A 17,356-nucleotide genomic window follows, 5' to 3' on the forward strand; every position below is an offset into this window, starting at 1 on the left:
GTCGTTGTTGTTGTTATTTGGGCCTAGGACAGGCTAATTCTGCAGCCCATGTCCATCATTCAAATTGCAAAAAAAAAAATGTACATAGGTATTGATTTATTTTGAATAATTTCCCACTTCTCCCAGACTTTAAAAAAAAAAAAGAGTCCAGAGATCATCTCTTTCGGGCTGGTGCTCAGCTTTCTGAAATTTCACTATGAACTTTTAAGCTTTTTTCACAACCTTAAATGACAGGGTAGAAAACAGAGAGAGAGAAAGAGAAAGACTGAAAGATTTTTAAAAGGATGCTGATTTCAGTGCCCAGCACCTGATTTGATACTTGGGTATTGGACTGAGGCATTGCAGTAGATACGCCAGGCTTATGTCATCAGGGGCTCCTGTGGACCTAGAATTTAAGAAGGTGTAACTTGATGGTAACTGCTTGATACACTTCCGCCATTCGTTTTAGTGCACCACCCTTCCTCCTAAGGTTTTCAGGTGGTTTTGTCCCCCCCCCTCCATTTATCCTCATACTAACTTTGTACAGAGGTTGAAGAGAGTGCTAATGGCAGCCTACCTCACACTCTGTTTGAAGGAATTGTGCTCTGTGGGGTTGGAAGAAAGTCCTATCAGAGCAGAGTCAAGATTCGGGACAGGGTCCTGACGCACCTTATGAGGAAGGGATTGTCCCATCACAGCGATGCATACATTGGAAACAACGTACAGTGGTGCTGCAACGTTTAATTGGCACAATAATCAACTTGGGCTGTAATGGATTAAGTAGCATGCGCGAGACTTTAGGGGGACTTTCTGGGGTTTTCTTCTTTTTCTGGTGCTTTACAGTATTAGGAAGTGAAAAGGAAAACACTTGATTGCCCTTCTTTCTAGTGATGGCTGGGCAGGTTGTGTTCATTAAACAAAATTATCTTACTCTTCTCTCCCATGTATCAAAAAGTATCTTTTATTGGTGGTGGTGGAGAGTGCTCTCAAGTCATAGCTGACTTATGGTGACCCCTGGTGGGGTTTTCAAAGCAAGAGACTATCAGAGGTGCCATCGCCTGCCCCTGCAACCCTGGTCCTCCTTGGAGGTCTCCCATCCAATTACTATCCAAGGCTGACCTTGCTTAGCTTCTGAGATCTGACGAGATCAGACTCTCCTGAGCTATCCAGGTCAAGGCACTTTTTATTATAGCACTATACAAATTGTTCAATTAATTAACTGAGCATATTTTACCTGTTTACACTATTTGTAGCCCACCCTCTGCACTGAGACTCAAGGCAAATTCTGGGTAAATGTGTTAACAGGCACTTTGGACCTAATCCTCTTACTATTTAAAATTACCAAGCTAGAATGATACAGGGAGATGCTGGTTAACTGCTGAAATCGAGTGATGCACGTCTAGCAAGAGGTGCAGATCTTCACAGGGAGAACCTTGAGGTGCATTGAGGTTCCCCTGTTTCTCTGAGATCAGAAGTCCACTTCCCAGAGGAAGATGAGACCTAAGGGCCCTCTTTGGCCACTTAGCACCAGGCAAGAGACAACGAACTGTTATCGGGAGCACGGAGTGAGCTGGGCATCCAGATGGCAGCTGCTTCCAGGGAATGGAACATGAAACCAGGAGTTGTGGGGGAAAGATGTTGAGAATATACGAAACATATAAATTATGCAGTAAAAGCAAATGTACACCATTTATCTCATGCTCCATTTTTTCCTATCGGTGCGTGTGTTTTTCTGTTCTGCTAGCCAGTCCTCCTAGGTACGGACAAGTCACTCAACAGGGCCCTCTAACCAGCAGATGTTTTAGCAGGTGCTAGCCAGCCACGTGGGCATGTGGCTGGAAACAGGGCCGGCTGTATCATGAAGTCAACTTGAAGTGTCTTAGATGGCAAGTTTTAGCAGAGGGGCAAAATTCGCCCACCCTTTGCCCACTTCTTGTCCCGCTTTGCTCACTGCTGTCTCTGCCCAGCCCCCTCGTTTCCCCGGCGCTCTTCAAAATCCCGCATGCCCAATAAGGCTTCCCAAATTCTCATGTGATTCTGTCCTTTTGTGCAAGTTTGGCTATCATTTTGGTTGCCTAAGGAACCCCCAGGGAAGAGTTGCCAAGACAACCAACATGATGCCAAATTCTCAGGCGATGAAGGAAACTTGTGAAAGTCCAGGAAGCCCTAGAGGCTATAGGCCATGAAGCTTTTAAAGGGGAGAGGGAACATCTGTTCTGGCTGCTGGATGGAGGTGGGTGTGGCAGAGGCAGGGAGGGCCTGAGGTGGCCAAATTAGTGAGCTGTCATTGACTGCAAAGATAGGATAGTTTAGCCAGACAGCACATCTCATAGGGCTTTCTGCAAGAATTCTGCCTTTTGCTACTATGAACATTATTCAGCATGTGATCTGATACTTATGGACTGGACAGCAGCACAGTTTTTAATGAATGGAACAAAGCAGGATATATTGTACGAAGGACTGTGCTTGCTGGTTACTGTTGTAATCTTTGTGTTATACAACGCTTGGGCTAGTGCAATATTGATGTATCTGACTGCCAATAGCACTCTCTATTGTACACTCCAAATATAGGACATAGGAATTGCTATATGTAATATTATCTGGCATTAGCACTTCAGTATGTTATATGAATGGTATATGTGAGCTTAAGGTTCTCTGTAGGTATATGCACTTTATGAACTAACTGGTTGTAGATGGTTATGCAGTGAAATACCTTTTGAATGACTACACAGAAACTTGTGTAAAATATACTTTATTATAGATCTTGATAGTTTAAATTCTTTCTTAATTAGGTTTCATGATTTTGTTTTTGCTAAACTTACCTACACGTGATACTCTGATATTCTTTCTTGCGTGAAGCTATGAGAGAAAGCAAGCTTCCAGTTTGTATATATAACGGCCAGGTATGGATTTCCCATGTGGATTTAAAATAAATTAAAAGAGGGCTCTACAATCCTGGTAGAGCCTCCAGGTTTGCAGAAAACCCTTCATGTTAAAAGAGGAGGGATTAAATAAAACACAGTTGCACGTTTTCCCTAGATTACCTTGTGAGGCCTTGGCTAGGCAGCCCAAAGTGGAGGCCAGGGTAGAAACACAGGCGTGTCAACATTTGGAATTTTTCCATTTTAAAAATAAATCCTCTTTGGAAGGAAGGGTTAAGGAAGCTAGAGTTGGGTATGGGGGTGCAGGGGCTGTGGAGGAAAGGAAGACAGGTAAGTGAGGGAAGGAGAGCTGGGAGGAGACCTGATGGGAGAGGAAAGCCTCGAGGGTGGGGGGACAAAACCGAAGGCAGCAGGAGTAGGGAAAGGGGGATAGCAAATGCAGGGAGAGTAGGAATTCGAGCAGCAAGGAAGAAGCAGGGGGTGGGTGGGGAAAGTGGGAGCTGGAAGGAAGGAGAAGTGGAGAGGGTGGGGAGGAGTGAAGGAGCGCAAGTGGAGGAGTGAAATTTCCACTCCCCTGAGGGTACTTGAAGAAAGATGGGTTTGGAACTGAATACCGAAGGCTGCTGTATGTCTGCGAAATTGCATGCAGGTGGACCTTTTCCATCTTTGGGGGTTTCCTCCGCTGTTTGCATGATATAAACAGGAAAATCACGTGTGGGTGATTCCCATGAAAGAAGGAACGGATGGCTGCCATAACACACAGCTAAGTCCTGGGCCTATTTGCGAAGGGATGAAACGGTGGGGGTGGGAGATCCCCCACTCCCAGCCTTCACCCCCACACACACACACCATCTCTCACCTGGTTGGGGGGGGGAGGTGTGGGAACAGATCAGGAACCCCCTGGAGCATGTGCACACCGCATGCATGCACAAGATAAGCACTCCCATCATGCCCCCCATACAAGCTCCTCCCCATCCTCCAGTTTGAACCTCAAGGGACCTGGCAAACCTAAGGAGGCCGCCTGCAACAGGGATTGTGCTGCCCTGTTTGGGCTGGCAGCAGCTAGCTTGGGGGTCCACCACTGTCTCCATGTGGCTTGTACGTCTTGATAAAGCAAAGCAGGAGCCGCCCCTGCCATGCTGGGTTTTAGAGATCCAAGCTGGCAAATGGCTGCCATTGAGCAGCTCAGATCTGCTGGGAAGCAGTGATGTCTGCAAGCCATTCTGGGCATTGGGGAGGAAGAAAGATGTGCCTCAGTGATAGAGTGAAGTCCCCATTCAATTCCATGCTGAGGTTTGTGCTGGTGAGTTGTGCCTCCTATTCATCTCTGTGTGTATATGTGTGTGTGGGACAGAGGGCCACCGGTATATTCTGCAACAGGCACCGGAACATCTTGTGCCCTCCTCCCCAATCACAAAAGCGCAACGTGCCAGGTTCCCTGTGTCCCACCCCTAACTGCATGGGGCTGTCTGGGGTCATATCCAGGACCTTGGAATAGCTCTTTCCTAAACATTGCAGAAAGAGAGAAGATACACCTGTCTACCCTCCAACATGCGTTGGATGAAAATAGGCGCATTGGTTTTGAGTTTCATGAGGGGTAGTCCATCTAGTCCAGCACACAATCTCAAGAAGCCCTTGCCGTGGGCACCGCCTCACAGAAGGAGTTGGGAGTTGGTTTCTGAGCAGATAATTTAAAGGGGAGATTCCCTACCTCCTGGGTGCTCTGGGAGAGGGGGGAAAGGCCGGGATCACCCATGCAGAATTTTCAGTGTTCCCACTAAACTACAATACCCAAGATTCTTTGGGGGGGGGGGAAGCAACAACAATTAAACGGGTTTAAAACTAAAGCGAGTCTGTAGTGTAGATAGGCCCTCCAAATCCTACTGCTTTTCAGCTGTTCCATAATCCTTCCTCAGCCAAAGTGTCTGGAAGGTGGGAAAAATATTTCCCCAGTAGCACCATAGTACTACTTCCCCCTCTCCCACCATCAGTGGTGCCAACCTTCAGGTGCAGCCTGGAGATCTCCCAGAATTGCAACTGACCTCCAGTCTAAGAGAGGCCTTCTCGATGCCTCCCGAAAGAGGGGCCTGAAGGCAAACACAAGGAAAATTCTAATAGCAACAGCAACAGCAGCAACATTCGATTTATATGCCGCCCTTCAGGACAATGTAATGCCCACTCGGAGCAGTCTACAAAATATGTCATTACTATCCCCACAACAAAACACCCTGTGAGGTGGGTGGGGCTGAGAGAGCTCTGAGAGAGCTGTGACTAGCCCAAGGTCACCCAGCCAGCTTCAGGTGGAAGAGTGGGGAATCAAACCTGGCTCTCCAGATTAGAGCCCCGCTCTCTTAACCACTACACCAAACTGGCTCATTGCCACCTGTAGTAGAGTTATACCCTCCTAAGTCCAGTGAAGTCAGTGGGCCTAGAAGGGTGTGATTAATTTAGGACCGTGGTGTAACAGTGCCATCCTAAGAATACTTTCCTAGGAATAAGCCCTAGGAAAGTCGGATTCCAAGCAGACCACTTGGAATGGCATTTTAAGACCTGATGTGTCTGGACCTGGCGATTCATGGCTAATGACCACAGGAAGAGCAATTCTTGTTTTCTGGGTCCATCTAAGCCTTTCAAAGGCCTGTCCAAAACTGGTGCTGACTTTATCATATCTTGTGGCAGTAAGTTCCACAAGCTAAATCGCTGAAGCAGTTCTTTGAGTTGTCCAACAATGATGACAGAGAGAGAGAGAGAGAGAGGTCTGTTTTATTAGCATCATGTCTCATTTCATACACAGGTATTACACAGGTAATAGAGCTGTACTATGGGGAAATGGTTCAAAGAGATGTTTCGATAAAGGCTGTTACTGCTGTTACAGGAGGCCTCTGGGGGGCCATGGAGCCGGAAGGGAGGTGCAGCATAGGGGAGCCCTGTCCCACCCCACCCAGCCTTCCCACCTCCTGCACAGCGGCTGTGGGGCCCTTCCCAAGGCCCCACTGCTAGAACCCGTCGTATTTGTTTTCACAACGGACTCTGTTGCTAGTGTAAAATAATTTTTTAAAAAATGTTATCATCTCTGCTATTTCATATACCTAAATTTATAAGGTCTACCGTACTAAAAACTTTTTAAAAAAGCGTCCCCCTTGCCTCACAGAAAGGCTCCATAGCCCAGTAGAATGTTGGTATACCAGCAATTGGCAACCTCAGTTCAAAAATAAGGTGCCTGTGAAATGGGTACAGCATGCCCACAAGTCATTTAGCTCAGGCAAACCTGGATCTTGTTGAGGAAATATTTGGGTTGAGAGCTCCCTCCCCACTCTTTTCTGTGTTGCTAGCATGTTGATCTCAGTTGGGTTGAGGGGAACCAAGCAGCAAACAGGTCCAGAGGCTCCTCCTGGTTGGAATCCTGCTTGCAGCAGCCCCTGCCTCGATCTGTGGGCTTGCCCCTCCCCCAGTCCTGTTCAGTCCTGGCCTGCTTTTGGAATCCCCTGGCACTGAGGAGACCTCACAGGCCGAGTCTTGCTTTCTTGGGTGTTGCCGGGAGAGGGGCTGGGCAGGCCGCTGCCTGCTTCTACCAACCAGGAGCCAACACCCCGCAGAGTGGAGACAGCAGAGGGCATGTGAAGCAGCCCTCTGTGCAGAACTGGAGTCTGCAGCTCTCTCAGAGGGCTGGGAACTCAGCCGAGGCAGTGTCAGGGCTTGCACAGGGGTATGTGTGTGTGTGCAGAATGGCATCCAACCCCAGTGAAAGGAAGACAAATCCGGTGGCAGTGCCAAATGGCAGCAGTCGGAGAAGTAAAGAGGCCTGGCACTGGATTCCTGGGCTATGCCCCTCCCCACTCGCCCACGGCACCTGAGCCCTTGGCTCTGGGAAGCCAGCCAAGAAAGGCAGTGGGAATGCTTCCACACAGACCCGAGCATGTGTATTAATAGACGTCCCCCAGTGTCAGGGAATGCTGAGGAGCCATATAAGGGGTGCTGGGTGGCAGTAATGGTTCTGGGGAGGGGGCTGTGGTGGGGACATGGAAAGTTGGTTGTGAGCCAGCAAAGAAGGCCTGCCTGTTTTGGGGGGGCGGGTGGGACCCCTTATATGGAGCCTAGTGTTCTCGGGCATCTTGGGCAACAATAATACCAAAGGGAGGGGTTGCACTGAGAATTTAGCTTGCCTGCATGTGTGGGACTTTAAAGGGACTCTTCTCGTTTGTTTGGTCTAAAGAGCTGACCCAGTTTTCTGATGCACCAGCAATTGTCTGGTCCCCAGTCAGAAGCAAATAAATGCTGCCCTCTTCTCCCGGCCACACTTACCAATCACCCCTCCCTCTCTTGATCCCATCCAGGAGGGGGGCTGGCTAGATGTGTGGCAATCCATGAGAGGAGGTGTTTTTGGAGACAGCAAAGCTCAAGTTCAGTTCCTGCCTCTGGAATCCCCTGGTGGAGCGATTGGCCCCTGGCCCGACCCCTTGAGTGCTGGGTAAATGGACACACACACACACACACACACAGCCCCTTTGCTGCTTCTGAAAAGGGCAGAGCGGCTGAGTTCCAGTGGGAAACTGTTGACTTTAAAAAAATAATAAAGGCTCAAAAGGTACAAAGATATTTTTATATATAGAAAGGTAAAGCTTATAAAAGTTAACTTACAAACCAAGAACAAAAAAAGTGGTACGCACGAGTTATATACAAGCAAGCTAGTTCTCCTAAATTTCCAAAATGCATAGCAGAAAACATACCGTCGTGTTCTTTGGGGGCTTCTCTGGCTGATCAATGCAAAAACAAGAGGTTCCCCCCGCCCCCCTAGATCAGCATGTTCACAAACTGAATCAGTTTCTCAGTCTGTCTCAAGATGTTTATATCTAAGTAAGCACAGAAACCATAAAATTTTAGTAGGACAGAGAACTAGGATGACAGTGAAGACAGGTAAAAACATAAAGGGTTAGGGATCCCTGCTGGTTAGTATGTGCCCTAGACAGTTTTTTACGGCGCAACAGCAGTATTTGTTTAGGTAATTGTACCACTGCATTCTGTTAATCAGTTATTTAGCTATTCAGGTGTGGCTGATTTTTTTTCTTTGCCATTATTAAAAATTACACATTTCTGACAAGACAGAATAAAATTGTTTTTAAAAGAGAGAGACTGGTTACAAAGCTCACAGGACGTGCATGCCCAGCCCAACTGTCCCCACCAGGCTTAGATGGTTGACATAGAAACCCTGATTTTCCGAGTGCCTGGCATTCTTTGCCTTGGCTCCTCCTGTGCCCAGCTGTCTGTGCCAACTGGACTGGGTTAAAGTGCCCCTTGCTGGGCCACACTCCTTCAAGGACTTTAATATTTATGTCTTCTGCATGTTTTTCCCTCCAAGGAGATGCCGTGTGCCATGAGCTAGCATTTAGAGACGCACTGCTACTGAGAATGGAGGTTCCCTTTTGAGCCGATAGACTTTGCTAGATGCATCTTCCATGAATTTCTCTAATGTAATGTTTTGTTTTCATGGGATGACTTTTTAAACTTGACCTGGAGGATCTTAGCAGTCTTTTTACATGGAGTTAGTGGAGATGGCTAAACTTACAGCTTTGATCAGAGATAAAACATTGTCTACTTTTATGGTTAACTGGAAATCCCTTATTGACTTTCTGTGTGAGACGAGGAAAAATGAACTGATGATGTATGGTTTTGATTTTTAAGAAGATAAATCTGGAAAAATAAATAAAAGAGGGCAGTATTGAAAAGGTAAATATTGGAGATATTAAAACTAAAAGTATAATGTTTTTAAAAATATGATAGGTGTTGTAGAGAAAAATGGAAAATGAAATGTATTCTTTTTCTTTATTTTCAATTTTTGTTCTTTTCTCTCTCTTTGTATTCTTTTTTCTTTCCTTTTTTCGTCTATTTCTCTGCCCTTGTTACTGGGCTTTTAATCTTATTAATAATTTTTTTAAAAGGCAGTCTTTTTATATACTAGCAAGATTTGAGCCCAGTATTGCCTTAAAAGATCAACAAGATTTCCAGGGTATAAGCTTTCAAGAGCTGAGCTCCCTTCATCAGATACCTTGACTCTTGAAAAAGTTTATACCCTGGAAACTGTATTGGTCTTTAAGGTGCTACTGGACTCAAGTCTTGCTCTTCTACTACAAGCCAACATGGCTACATACTCTAAACTATCCTACTATATAAAAGGCAAACCACATTGGTGACGACTCACTTTTTATCCTCGCACGGGCACATTGCTGACGACTCTGGTCTCAAGGCCACTGTGAAGCGCCCTCTTGCCGCTAGGAGGGGACCCGCTGAATTGACGGCCTAAGCACTTCTCCCCGCGCTTACCCTCAGCGCCCTCCCACTCTGGCCTCCAGGCCACTGCAAAGTGCCTGCTTGCCGCCGGAAGGGGGCCCACTGAATCAGTTTTCTAGAGCCCGTTGTATTTTTTCACACAATGGGCATTGTTTCTCGTTTTTAAAAACTGGCAGACTTTGGAACCTGTTGAGGGAACAATGGAGAACTTCAACAGGAGCCAGGAAAGAGCTTATTGGGAAAAATACATGTTAGCATTTCTCAGTTCAATCCCTTCTTTGGGAAAAACTCAGTTTATTCGTTCCTGTCAGTAGAAGATATTACTATTTGGTGTTCCTTAGACTGTCCAGCCCTGGCCTTCACCTGCCATGTGAGTAGGAGAGGATCAACACATATTGAAACCACTGGCTTCCAATGTCAGGTTCGACTTTCGGCTGCATTTCGGCATGGATGTTTCTCCAGAGGGTCCGGAATAAGAGAGTCTGTGGGGTACAAAGACTGGAGCGCTGGTCTTAATTGAAATTTAATCTTCATTTTAACCAGTTCACTGAAGGGCCTCTCTTTTTAACCTACCTTGCATAGTCCCAAGAACCAAGACAGAAAGAGCCAGGCTCCATGATCCAGGGCTTCCCATTCTAATCCCGTGCTTGTGGCAGGCATCACTTGCCATTAACAGGGAGCATCTTTTTCTAGATTGGGCTGGGGGGTGATTATTTGTAGCCATTCTTCCTGTTTTGGATCCTTGGAGTTTGATGGCCATCCCTTTGGCTGGGACGGAAAGGCTCAAATTGGCTTTCCTACCGAGGCTGGCTCCCAGAAGCCTTCCAGATACAAAATCCCATTGCTACTCCCTCCTCTTTCCCTGCAGCCATGTCCTTTCATCAGGGACAGGATGGGGCGGTCCATTTACTAGCACTGGGAGATGCAGCTTCCACCTGCCCAGGTTCATACTCCCAAAGTTCATCCCTGGCCGAAGGTTTCTGCTGGCCACTGAGGTTGCCTTTCTGCCAATAAATAAGGTAGCAGCAAAGGAAGTATCATTGAATGAAGGCAGATACAATTTTTCTTTTTGCCATCAAGTCACAGCTGACTTGGGGCAACCCCCTAGTGGGGTTTTCAGGACAAGAGAGAAATAGAGGTGATTTGCCATGGCCAGCCTCTGCGCAACAACCCTTGTCTTCCTTGGTGGTCTTCCAGGGCTGACCCTGCTTAGCGTCCAAGTTTTAATGAGACTGGGCTAGCCCAGGCTATCCAGGTCAGGGCATTATTAAGTGCAGTTAAATTGTAACCCTCTCGTGGAGACCCCTCATGCATGGGGTTTTCAAGGCAAGAGACAGGTTAGTATGGGATATTCAGGCTATAATGATGATAATGATGTTTTGAAGTTCATTCTCTCTGGGAGAAACATATAATGATTATTCCAGCCATGATAGGAGCGCTTGGTGCAATTCCAAAAGGACTAACTAAATATCTAAGCTTTATCGGAGTAGACAGGATAACAATCAAACAATTGCAAACAGCCACATACTAAGGTGTTATCTCACTGAGTCCTAAATTCTTGGATAAAATCTGAGTTGGTGATGGACCCGAAAAACTCCAGCCAAAACATCTGATAGACTGTGATAACATCACATCATCATCATCCTCTTTCGACTACTTGAGTCCTAAATTATTGTCTAATATCTGAGTTGGTGATGGATCCAAGAAAACCCACCCAAAACATCTGGTGGACTGTGATAACATATAACAACAACAATAATAGTAATAATACGACTCCTTGGAACATGCCACATCCTAAGGTGTTATCTCACTGAGTCCTAAATTCTTGGATAAAATCTGAGTTGATGATAGACCAAAAAAACTCCTAGCCAAAACATCTGATAGACTGTGATAACAGCACATAACAACAACAGCAATAGTAATAATAGTAATAATAATACAACTATTTGGAACATGCCACATACTAAGGCGATACCTCACTGACTCCTATATTCTTGGATAAAATCTGAGTTGGTGGTGGACCAAAAAATGCCCCAGTTGAAACATCGGGTGGGCTGTGATGACATCGTCATAATAATAATGATAATGATAATAATACGACAACTTGGAACATGCCACATACTAAGGCAATACCTCACTGATTCCTAGATTCTTTGATAAAATCCGAGAGGGTGATTGACCAAAAAAGCCCCCACCCAAACATCTGGTGGACTGTAAGGACATCCTCACAATAAATAATGATAAAAAGATTCAAGTGATGACTCTGAAGGAGGCCAGGCCTACACTCCAGCCTCACAGTTTCAGTGGCAGGGAGAAGTCCGTGCCCTCAAAACAAACACTGGCTCAGCCATCTGTTTTTTTCATCCCCCAGAAGAGCTGCAGGCACCACGGGGAGGAGAAGTTCTTTTTGTGGAATCTCAGGCTGTGCCATGTGACCAAACAGCTTCCATTGCAAACATGCAGGATCGTTTTGAGTTTCGTCCTCCCCTCCCTGCCCCAGAGCTTGAGTGGAAAGATATATATTTGGACTGAACATAGAAAGAGTGCTTCCAAATGAGATGCACGAGACTAAATATGTTACATCTGTCTTCACCAAGAAATCCCATGCGCCCTGGAGGTAGCTGGATTGGAAATGGAAATGCATCACTCCGTTCCCAGAAGGCAGTGAGGGCCAAAAGCCAACTCTTAAATATTGCTGTGTGGGTTATATTTGTGCCCTCCTGGACCACACCTGTGCAGAATTTGGTATCTAGGACAGAGTTCAGCATCCTGAAAGCTTGGCTTTCCTGGAAAACAAAACCTGTGGAAATAATATTGAAAATGTGTGGCTCCTTTGCTGTACTTGGTACCCTGGACTTCAGCTTTAGGTGCCAAAAGCATGTATAGTGCAAAAGGCGTGTGTGTGTGTGTGTGTGTCCTCCTCCTCTCTTGGTCACATGAGAGTGGGAAACAATGTGGATGTTGCAGTGCTGTAGATTAAAGCACGTTAAACAAAGCAATACACATGTATTCTACATGAACTTCTGTACTTTGCATGAACTGTCTTGTGGTTTTTTTCAGTGTTGTGTAACTAACCTAGGTGTGCTTTCGTCTTTGACAGCTCATTAAAAATAGTGGACACTATTTAGATTAATGTTCTCCAATCATAGAATGGACCAATGGTGATCTACTAACTTAACTCTTTCTGTCATTTCTCACAGATTTATAGTTTTGTTTTGCAAGTTGGATATAATAGCACTTTTTGGCTAATTAGGATGTTATACAGTAGAAAAATGAATATTTAATTAAGCATTAAACCAATCATAGTTTATCTATGCTATCACATGAAAAGGATCTTAGGTTTTTGCATAAGATAACCTATAAAACATGTCAATTCAGAGAGTATGTCAGAGTTTTGATTGGAAGAAATCACATAAGGACCTAGGTGAGAATCTTTCCTTTGCTGCTATAGGAATCTTAATATATTTCATAGACATTTTGATTGTTTAAACTTAGAGTTAATTATTAAATGTTAGCAATCCTAAGTCATTGCTTTTCTGTGTTCTGTCTTCGTAGGATTTATATTAATAGTCATATATGTTTTGATATCTTGCTTCTTTAAAAGACTAGAGTATATTTCAATAAAAAGAAATCAACTCTAAAAGGTTTCTGTGTGTCTTGCCAGAAGAACCCTATAAATCTTTGTACTGATAAACAAACTTGTTCAAAGAACAAGTTTCTGTTTGGCAGGTCTTAACTAATTGCTGAAAGCTATCCAAGAGTAAAGATAGATCTTTAGGTTGAGATAGTGGAAGCCTTAGTAAAGACATGGATAAAAAGCAGTTATGTGGGGAGTAGCTTCTCTATAGAGGTTACTATTTTTCTTTGATCCAGAGGAGTTAGCCGTGTTAGTCTGTAGTTGCAAAATAGTGAAGACTCTAGTAGCACCTTTAAGATTAACCAACTTTATTGTAGCATAAGCTTTCAAGAACCACAGCTCTCTTTGTCAGATGCATCTTAGTCTTAAAGGTGCTACTGGACTCTTTACTATTTTTCATTGGTGTACCGGACTTCAGGTGATGTGCTCCTCATTTAGCCCTTGTCCTCCATCTTCACCCCAGAGCAGAATGGCCTGATATCTGCTCCATGCTGACGAATCTCCCTTGCTCTCTCTCTGTCCTTTCACTGCAGCCTCCATTCCCTTCTTCCTCTGCGAGATCGGCGTGGTCTCTCCCATGCGCCGCGGCTTCTTCTGCAACGACAGCAGCATCAGCTACCCACTACTGCGTGTGGAGACTATCAGCGACTCCGTGCTCATCTCTGTGGGGATCCTCGTCACATGTCTAGCTGTGAGTCACTTCTTAAAAGTGGTTTTACTCCACGTTCACGCGTCCTGTTTCAGGCCTTTTGGATCATGCTCAGAGAGAGGAAGTGTGCTTGCCAGATTCCCGATGCAGAGCAGCATTCAACCTATGGGCTGATTCTTCCCCCATCCCAAACTGCTGTGGTTCTCAGACTATGGAATGGGATTTGGTTGCCAACTGCCAGGTGGTGGCTGAAGATCTCCTGGGCCGTTTCCACATGGCTTACCTTGTTCCGGAAAACAGCAAAATCTTGCACAGAATCGTGCGAGAAGACGCTGTTATCGTGCAAGAAGATGCGATAACAGCGTCTTCTCGCGAGATTTCACGCGAGATTTCGCTGTTTTCCAGAACGAGGTAAGCCGTGTGGAAACGGCCCTGGAATACAATCCAGAACATAGAGGACAGTGGCTCCACCCCCCACATCTCTAGGTATTTCCCAACCTGGAGTTGGCAACCCTAGTGGGAACCAGTATGCAAAATGGCCACACTGCTCAGGCATGCTGTATATTTTCAATGCTAAACATGAAAAATAAAATAAAGGGTCTCCTGCATTCCCCTACTTGTAATAGTTCTTTCCTGACCGAAGAAAATGTTGTCCCAAAGCTCATGGGACCCAAGTGGACAAACAGTGCGATCCTAGGAAGAGTTACTCCAGTTTAAGCCCATTGACTTTAATGGGCTTAGATTGGAGTAACTCTTCTTAGGATTGCTCTGTAAAAGCTGTGCAGTTTGAGAGTAGCTTCTCTGTGGAGCTACTCTTTAGGGAAGGGTTGAAACGGAGCTTCACTGATGGAAGAGACAGAGAGGGGCGTTCTATTTCCTTTCCTTCCCCACTGCAGCCTCCCCATCCGTGCGGGTCCCGGAACCCCAGGTTCCTGGGGTGGGAAAGGACAGCGTGGGGAAGGGGTTGCAGGAAACTCCATGGCTGCCAGCGCCTTCCACTGACTGCTTACTGGATTCAACCCATTATCTTGTTCAGTGTTATTGATGTGAATTTCTTTCTTTTTATGCTGTGGAAGGGGAATGTAATGAGCAAATGGACCCTGAAAAAATAAGTGGATCCCAGTTTGAAAGGTCTGAGACCCCCTACTGATTTCTTGTGCCAGCCTTGCTCAACCTTGGGTGCCATAAGCCTGCCCCAGGACTATTTTCCATGCAGGATCCCTGTTTTATTTTCCTCCCTTATTTTTCCCTTATACTATCTCTTCTTACAGTTATAATCCCCTTTACAATGTGGCTCAGTCTTTCTGAGAAGAGAGTTTTCTCTACCACATAAGCCACAGAAACGATGCAAAACTGGATTATTCAAAAAGGGCTTTTGTGTTGTAGGAAGGGACTCTCAGATGTTTTGCTAATGAGTTAAGGACCGTAGACTTCACCACTATGTTGCCTACCGTACTACCTGTTGTCTTAGATATGTGCCGCTATGAGCTACCTGTGCTTCATGTGGTCTAATGTCAGCCCTAGAATTGCTTATGTTCTGTTTCGGCATTTCTTCACCTCTGTATTGGATCCTTGCTAATGCCATGTCTTTGTAAAATTGTGTTTACTTACCCTATGGCACTGTTTATGGAAATGTCCTTGATATTGACAGTACTAATTTCACACTGTGTAATCCGCCTTGAGTCTCAGTGAGAAAGGCAGACTATAAATGACATAAATAAATAAATAAAATTTATCCATGGTCGGTCTATAAACTGAGAACTTGCTGCATTCATTGAAAAATATCCCCTTGTGTCAAAAGTGTTTGTAATCCCCCTTCTATGTTCTTTCTTACATTGTAGATCACCTTAGGCGAAAGCTACCATGTACACAACTTTCCCCACAGTTCACATGCCATCGTTCGCAACCCTTACGTGGTGGCACTCTACAAGGAAATTGGCACCTTCCTTTTTGGCTGCATGGTGGGCCAGTCGCTCACCAACATTGCCAAGTTGGCCGTGGGGCGCCTCCGCCCACATTTCCTAGCTCTGTGTCGGCCCGACTTCACTCACATCAACTGCTCTGCGGGATACGTGGAGGACTACAACTGCACAGGCAGCCCCTCTGAGGAGAAGGAGGCAAGGTGGGCACTGGGAAACTCTTGCCCAAGGGCAGTGGGGAGCATATTTTCTGGTCAAAACATAACAAAAAAAGCACCCTAGAGATCAAATATACCGAAAGCGTTTTTTTTTTTACCCTGTGTTGATGTGTGAGCCCTTGCCAGAAACTCAGTAGTCAGCAGGGCTTTTTTTCAGCTGGAACGTGGTGGAACGGAGTTCCGGAACCTCTTGAAAATGGTCACATGGCTGGTGGCCCCGCCCCCTGATCTCCAGACAGAGGGGAGTTGAGATTGCCCTCCGCGCCACTCAGCGATCGGGGATCTAAGCTCTCCTCTGTCTGGAGATCAGGGGGGCGGGGCCACCAGCCATGTCACCATTTTCTCCGAGGGCAACCCACTGAGTTCCGCCACCTCTTTTTCCAGAAAAAAAGCCCTGGTAGTCGGGATTAAGTTTAATGTGTTGTTGCTGCTGCTGCTGCTGCTGCTGCTGATGGGACTAGTTCTTCTACCAGGACTACTAGTAGTAAGAAAATACCTGTGCTTCTTTTCCATTTGACAATACCCAGTGCCGTTCACAAGATAAAGCAATGTCTGAAAATGGCCAAATGAACTGGCCTCACAAAATTGCAGAGATTTCTGAGTTTTGATTGTCAAGTTATACTTCATTACCACTGCAAAGTAAGCCTTTGTGCCCCCCCCCCCACTATGCCTTGGGCCTCTGCTGCCTTGGCTCTTGGAGGAGGGGTTCTGAGGCATATTAAAGGCCACAATAGATCAGAGCCAAGCTACAAGTGACACCTGACACAGGTTGGACACTTGTCAGCTTCCCTCAAGTTTTGATGGGAAATGTAGGCGTCCTGGTTTTACAGCTTGGCTCTCCATTACAGCTGCAAGACCAGGATGCCTACATTTCCCATCAAAACTTGAGGGAAGCTGACAAGTGTCCAACCTGTGTCAGGCGTCACTTGTAGCTTGGCTCTCAGGCAGGAAATTCTGTGGTTTGATTTCTAAATCATAAGCTTTTACTTAGCCTTTGTGTCACACCAAATGATATGAAACCTTTCCCCAAAGGAAAAGAAATGTACTTTACTAATCAGCTGTTGGGTCCAATCAGGCCTCCAAATAAGACATAGAAATTTTTAAAAAACTTAATAGTTGTTATGTTGAGGCCTTTCACTGGCTTCCAAAAACTATCAATCCTTTATTAAGTATTTATTTTTCGTAGTGAAGAAACAGAACAGCAGCAAAAACGTGCTGGAAAAAATATAAGAAATGTCACAGCACTTAGTTAAATTTTGTTAATTATGTCATTTGTATTAATTTCGTCCTGGCCTTCACCATATGTGCCATTGGTGTAAAAATGATCCATAGCACCATCAACTTCTATACTGAAATTTACCCCTCTCCAAAAAAAGAGAAAGAAATGGGATGAAAGCTAAGGCTGAGGGATGCATGAAGGTTTTACAAGAAGTTTTATCCATTTCTCCAACTTCTCTGGGTCAATTTGAACTCTGCCTTTCTTTCATTGTTGAATGTTCACAGCAGCTCTGTGGAATTCAGTTGTTGTCATGAATTGTTCCCATTTTACAGATGGTGAACTGAGACAGGGACACTCTAAACCCTAAACCAGCCGAGGAAATCTTCTGAGTCATGAGTGTAAATTTTTCAAAATGTTGCAGTGGGCTCCTATTTCCTTCAAAACAGTATGATTAGAAACAAGAAGCAGGATGTTGTAAGATCCAACCAAACAGTGGCCTGTTTCTAGAACAAGTTCACTGGATAAAGCGGTGTCTCATGTTAGGTAGGCCCCCTGCTTAAAAAGGAAT

The 17,356-nt window shown here is 45.4% G+C and overlaps 1 protein-coding gene across 1 annotated transcript in view; it reads left to right on the top strand.

Annotated features, from left to right (window-relative positions):
* The window catches only part of LOC129346375 (phospholipid phosphatase 3-like), a 38,549-nt gene that overhangs the window by 7,974 nt on the left and 13,219 nt on the right, over positions 1 to 17,356 (top strand). Inside the window, exons 2-3 of the mRNA XM_055003723.1 lie at positions 13,317 to 13,474; positions 15,274 to 15,554. Of these exons, the coding sequence (XP_054859698.1) occupies positions 13,317 to 13,474; positions 15,274 to 15,554 (439 nt within the window). The remainder of the gene's footprint in view (positions 1 to 13,316; positions 13,475 to 15,273; positions 15,555 to 17,356) is intronic.

This window comes from Eublepharis macularius, chromosome 19 (assembly GCF_028583425.1).
Source record: "Eublepharis macularius isolate TG4126 chromosome 19, MPM_Emac_v1.0, whole genome shotgun sequence".
In the NCBI taxonomy this organism is placed as follows: domain Eukaryota; kingdom Metazoa; phylum Chordata; class Lepidosauria; order Squamata; family Eublepharidae; genus Eublepharis; species Eublepharis macularius.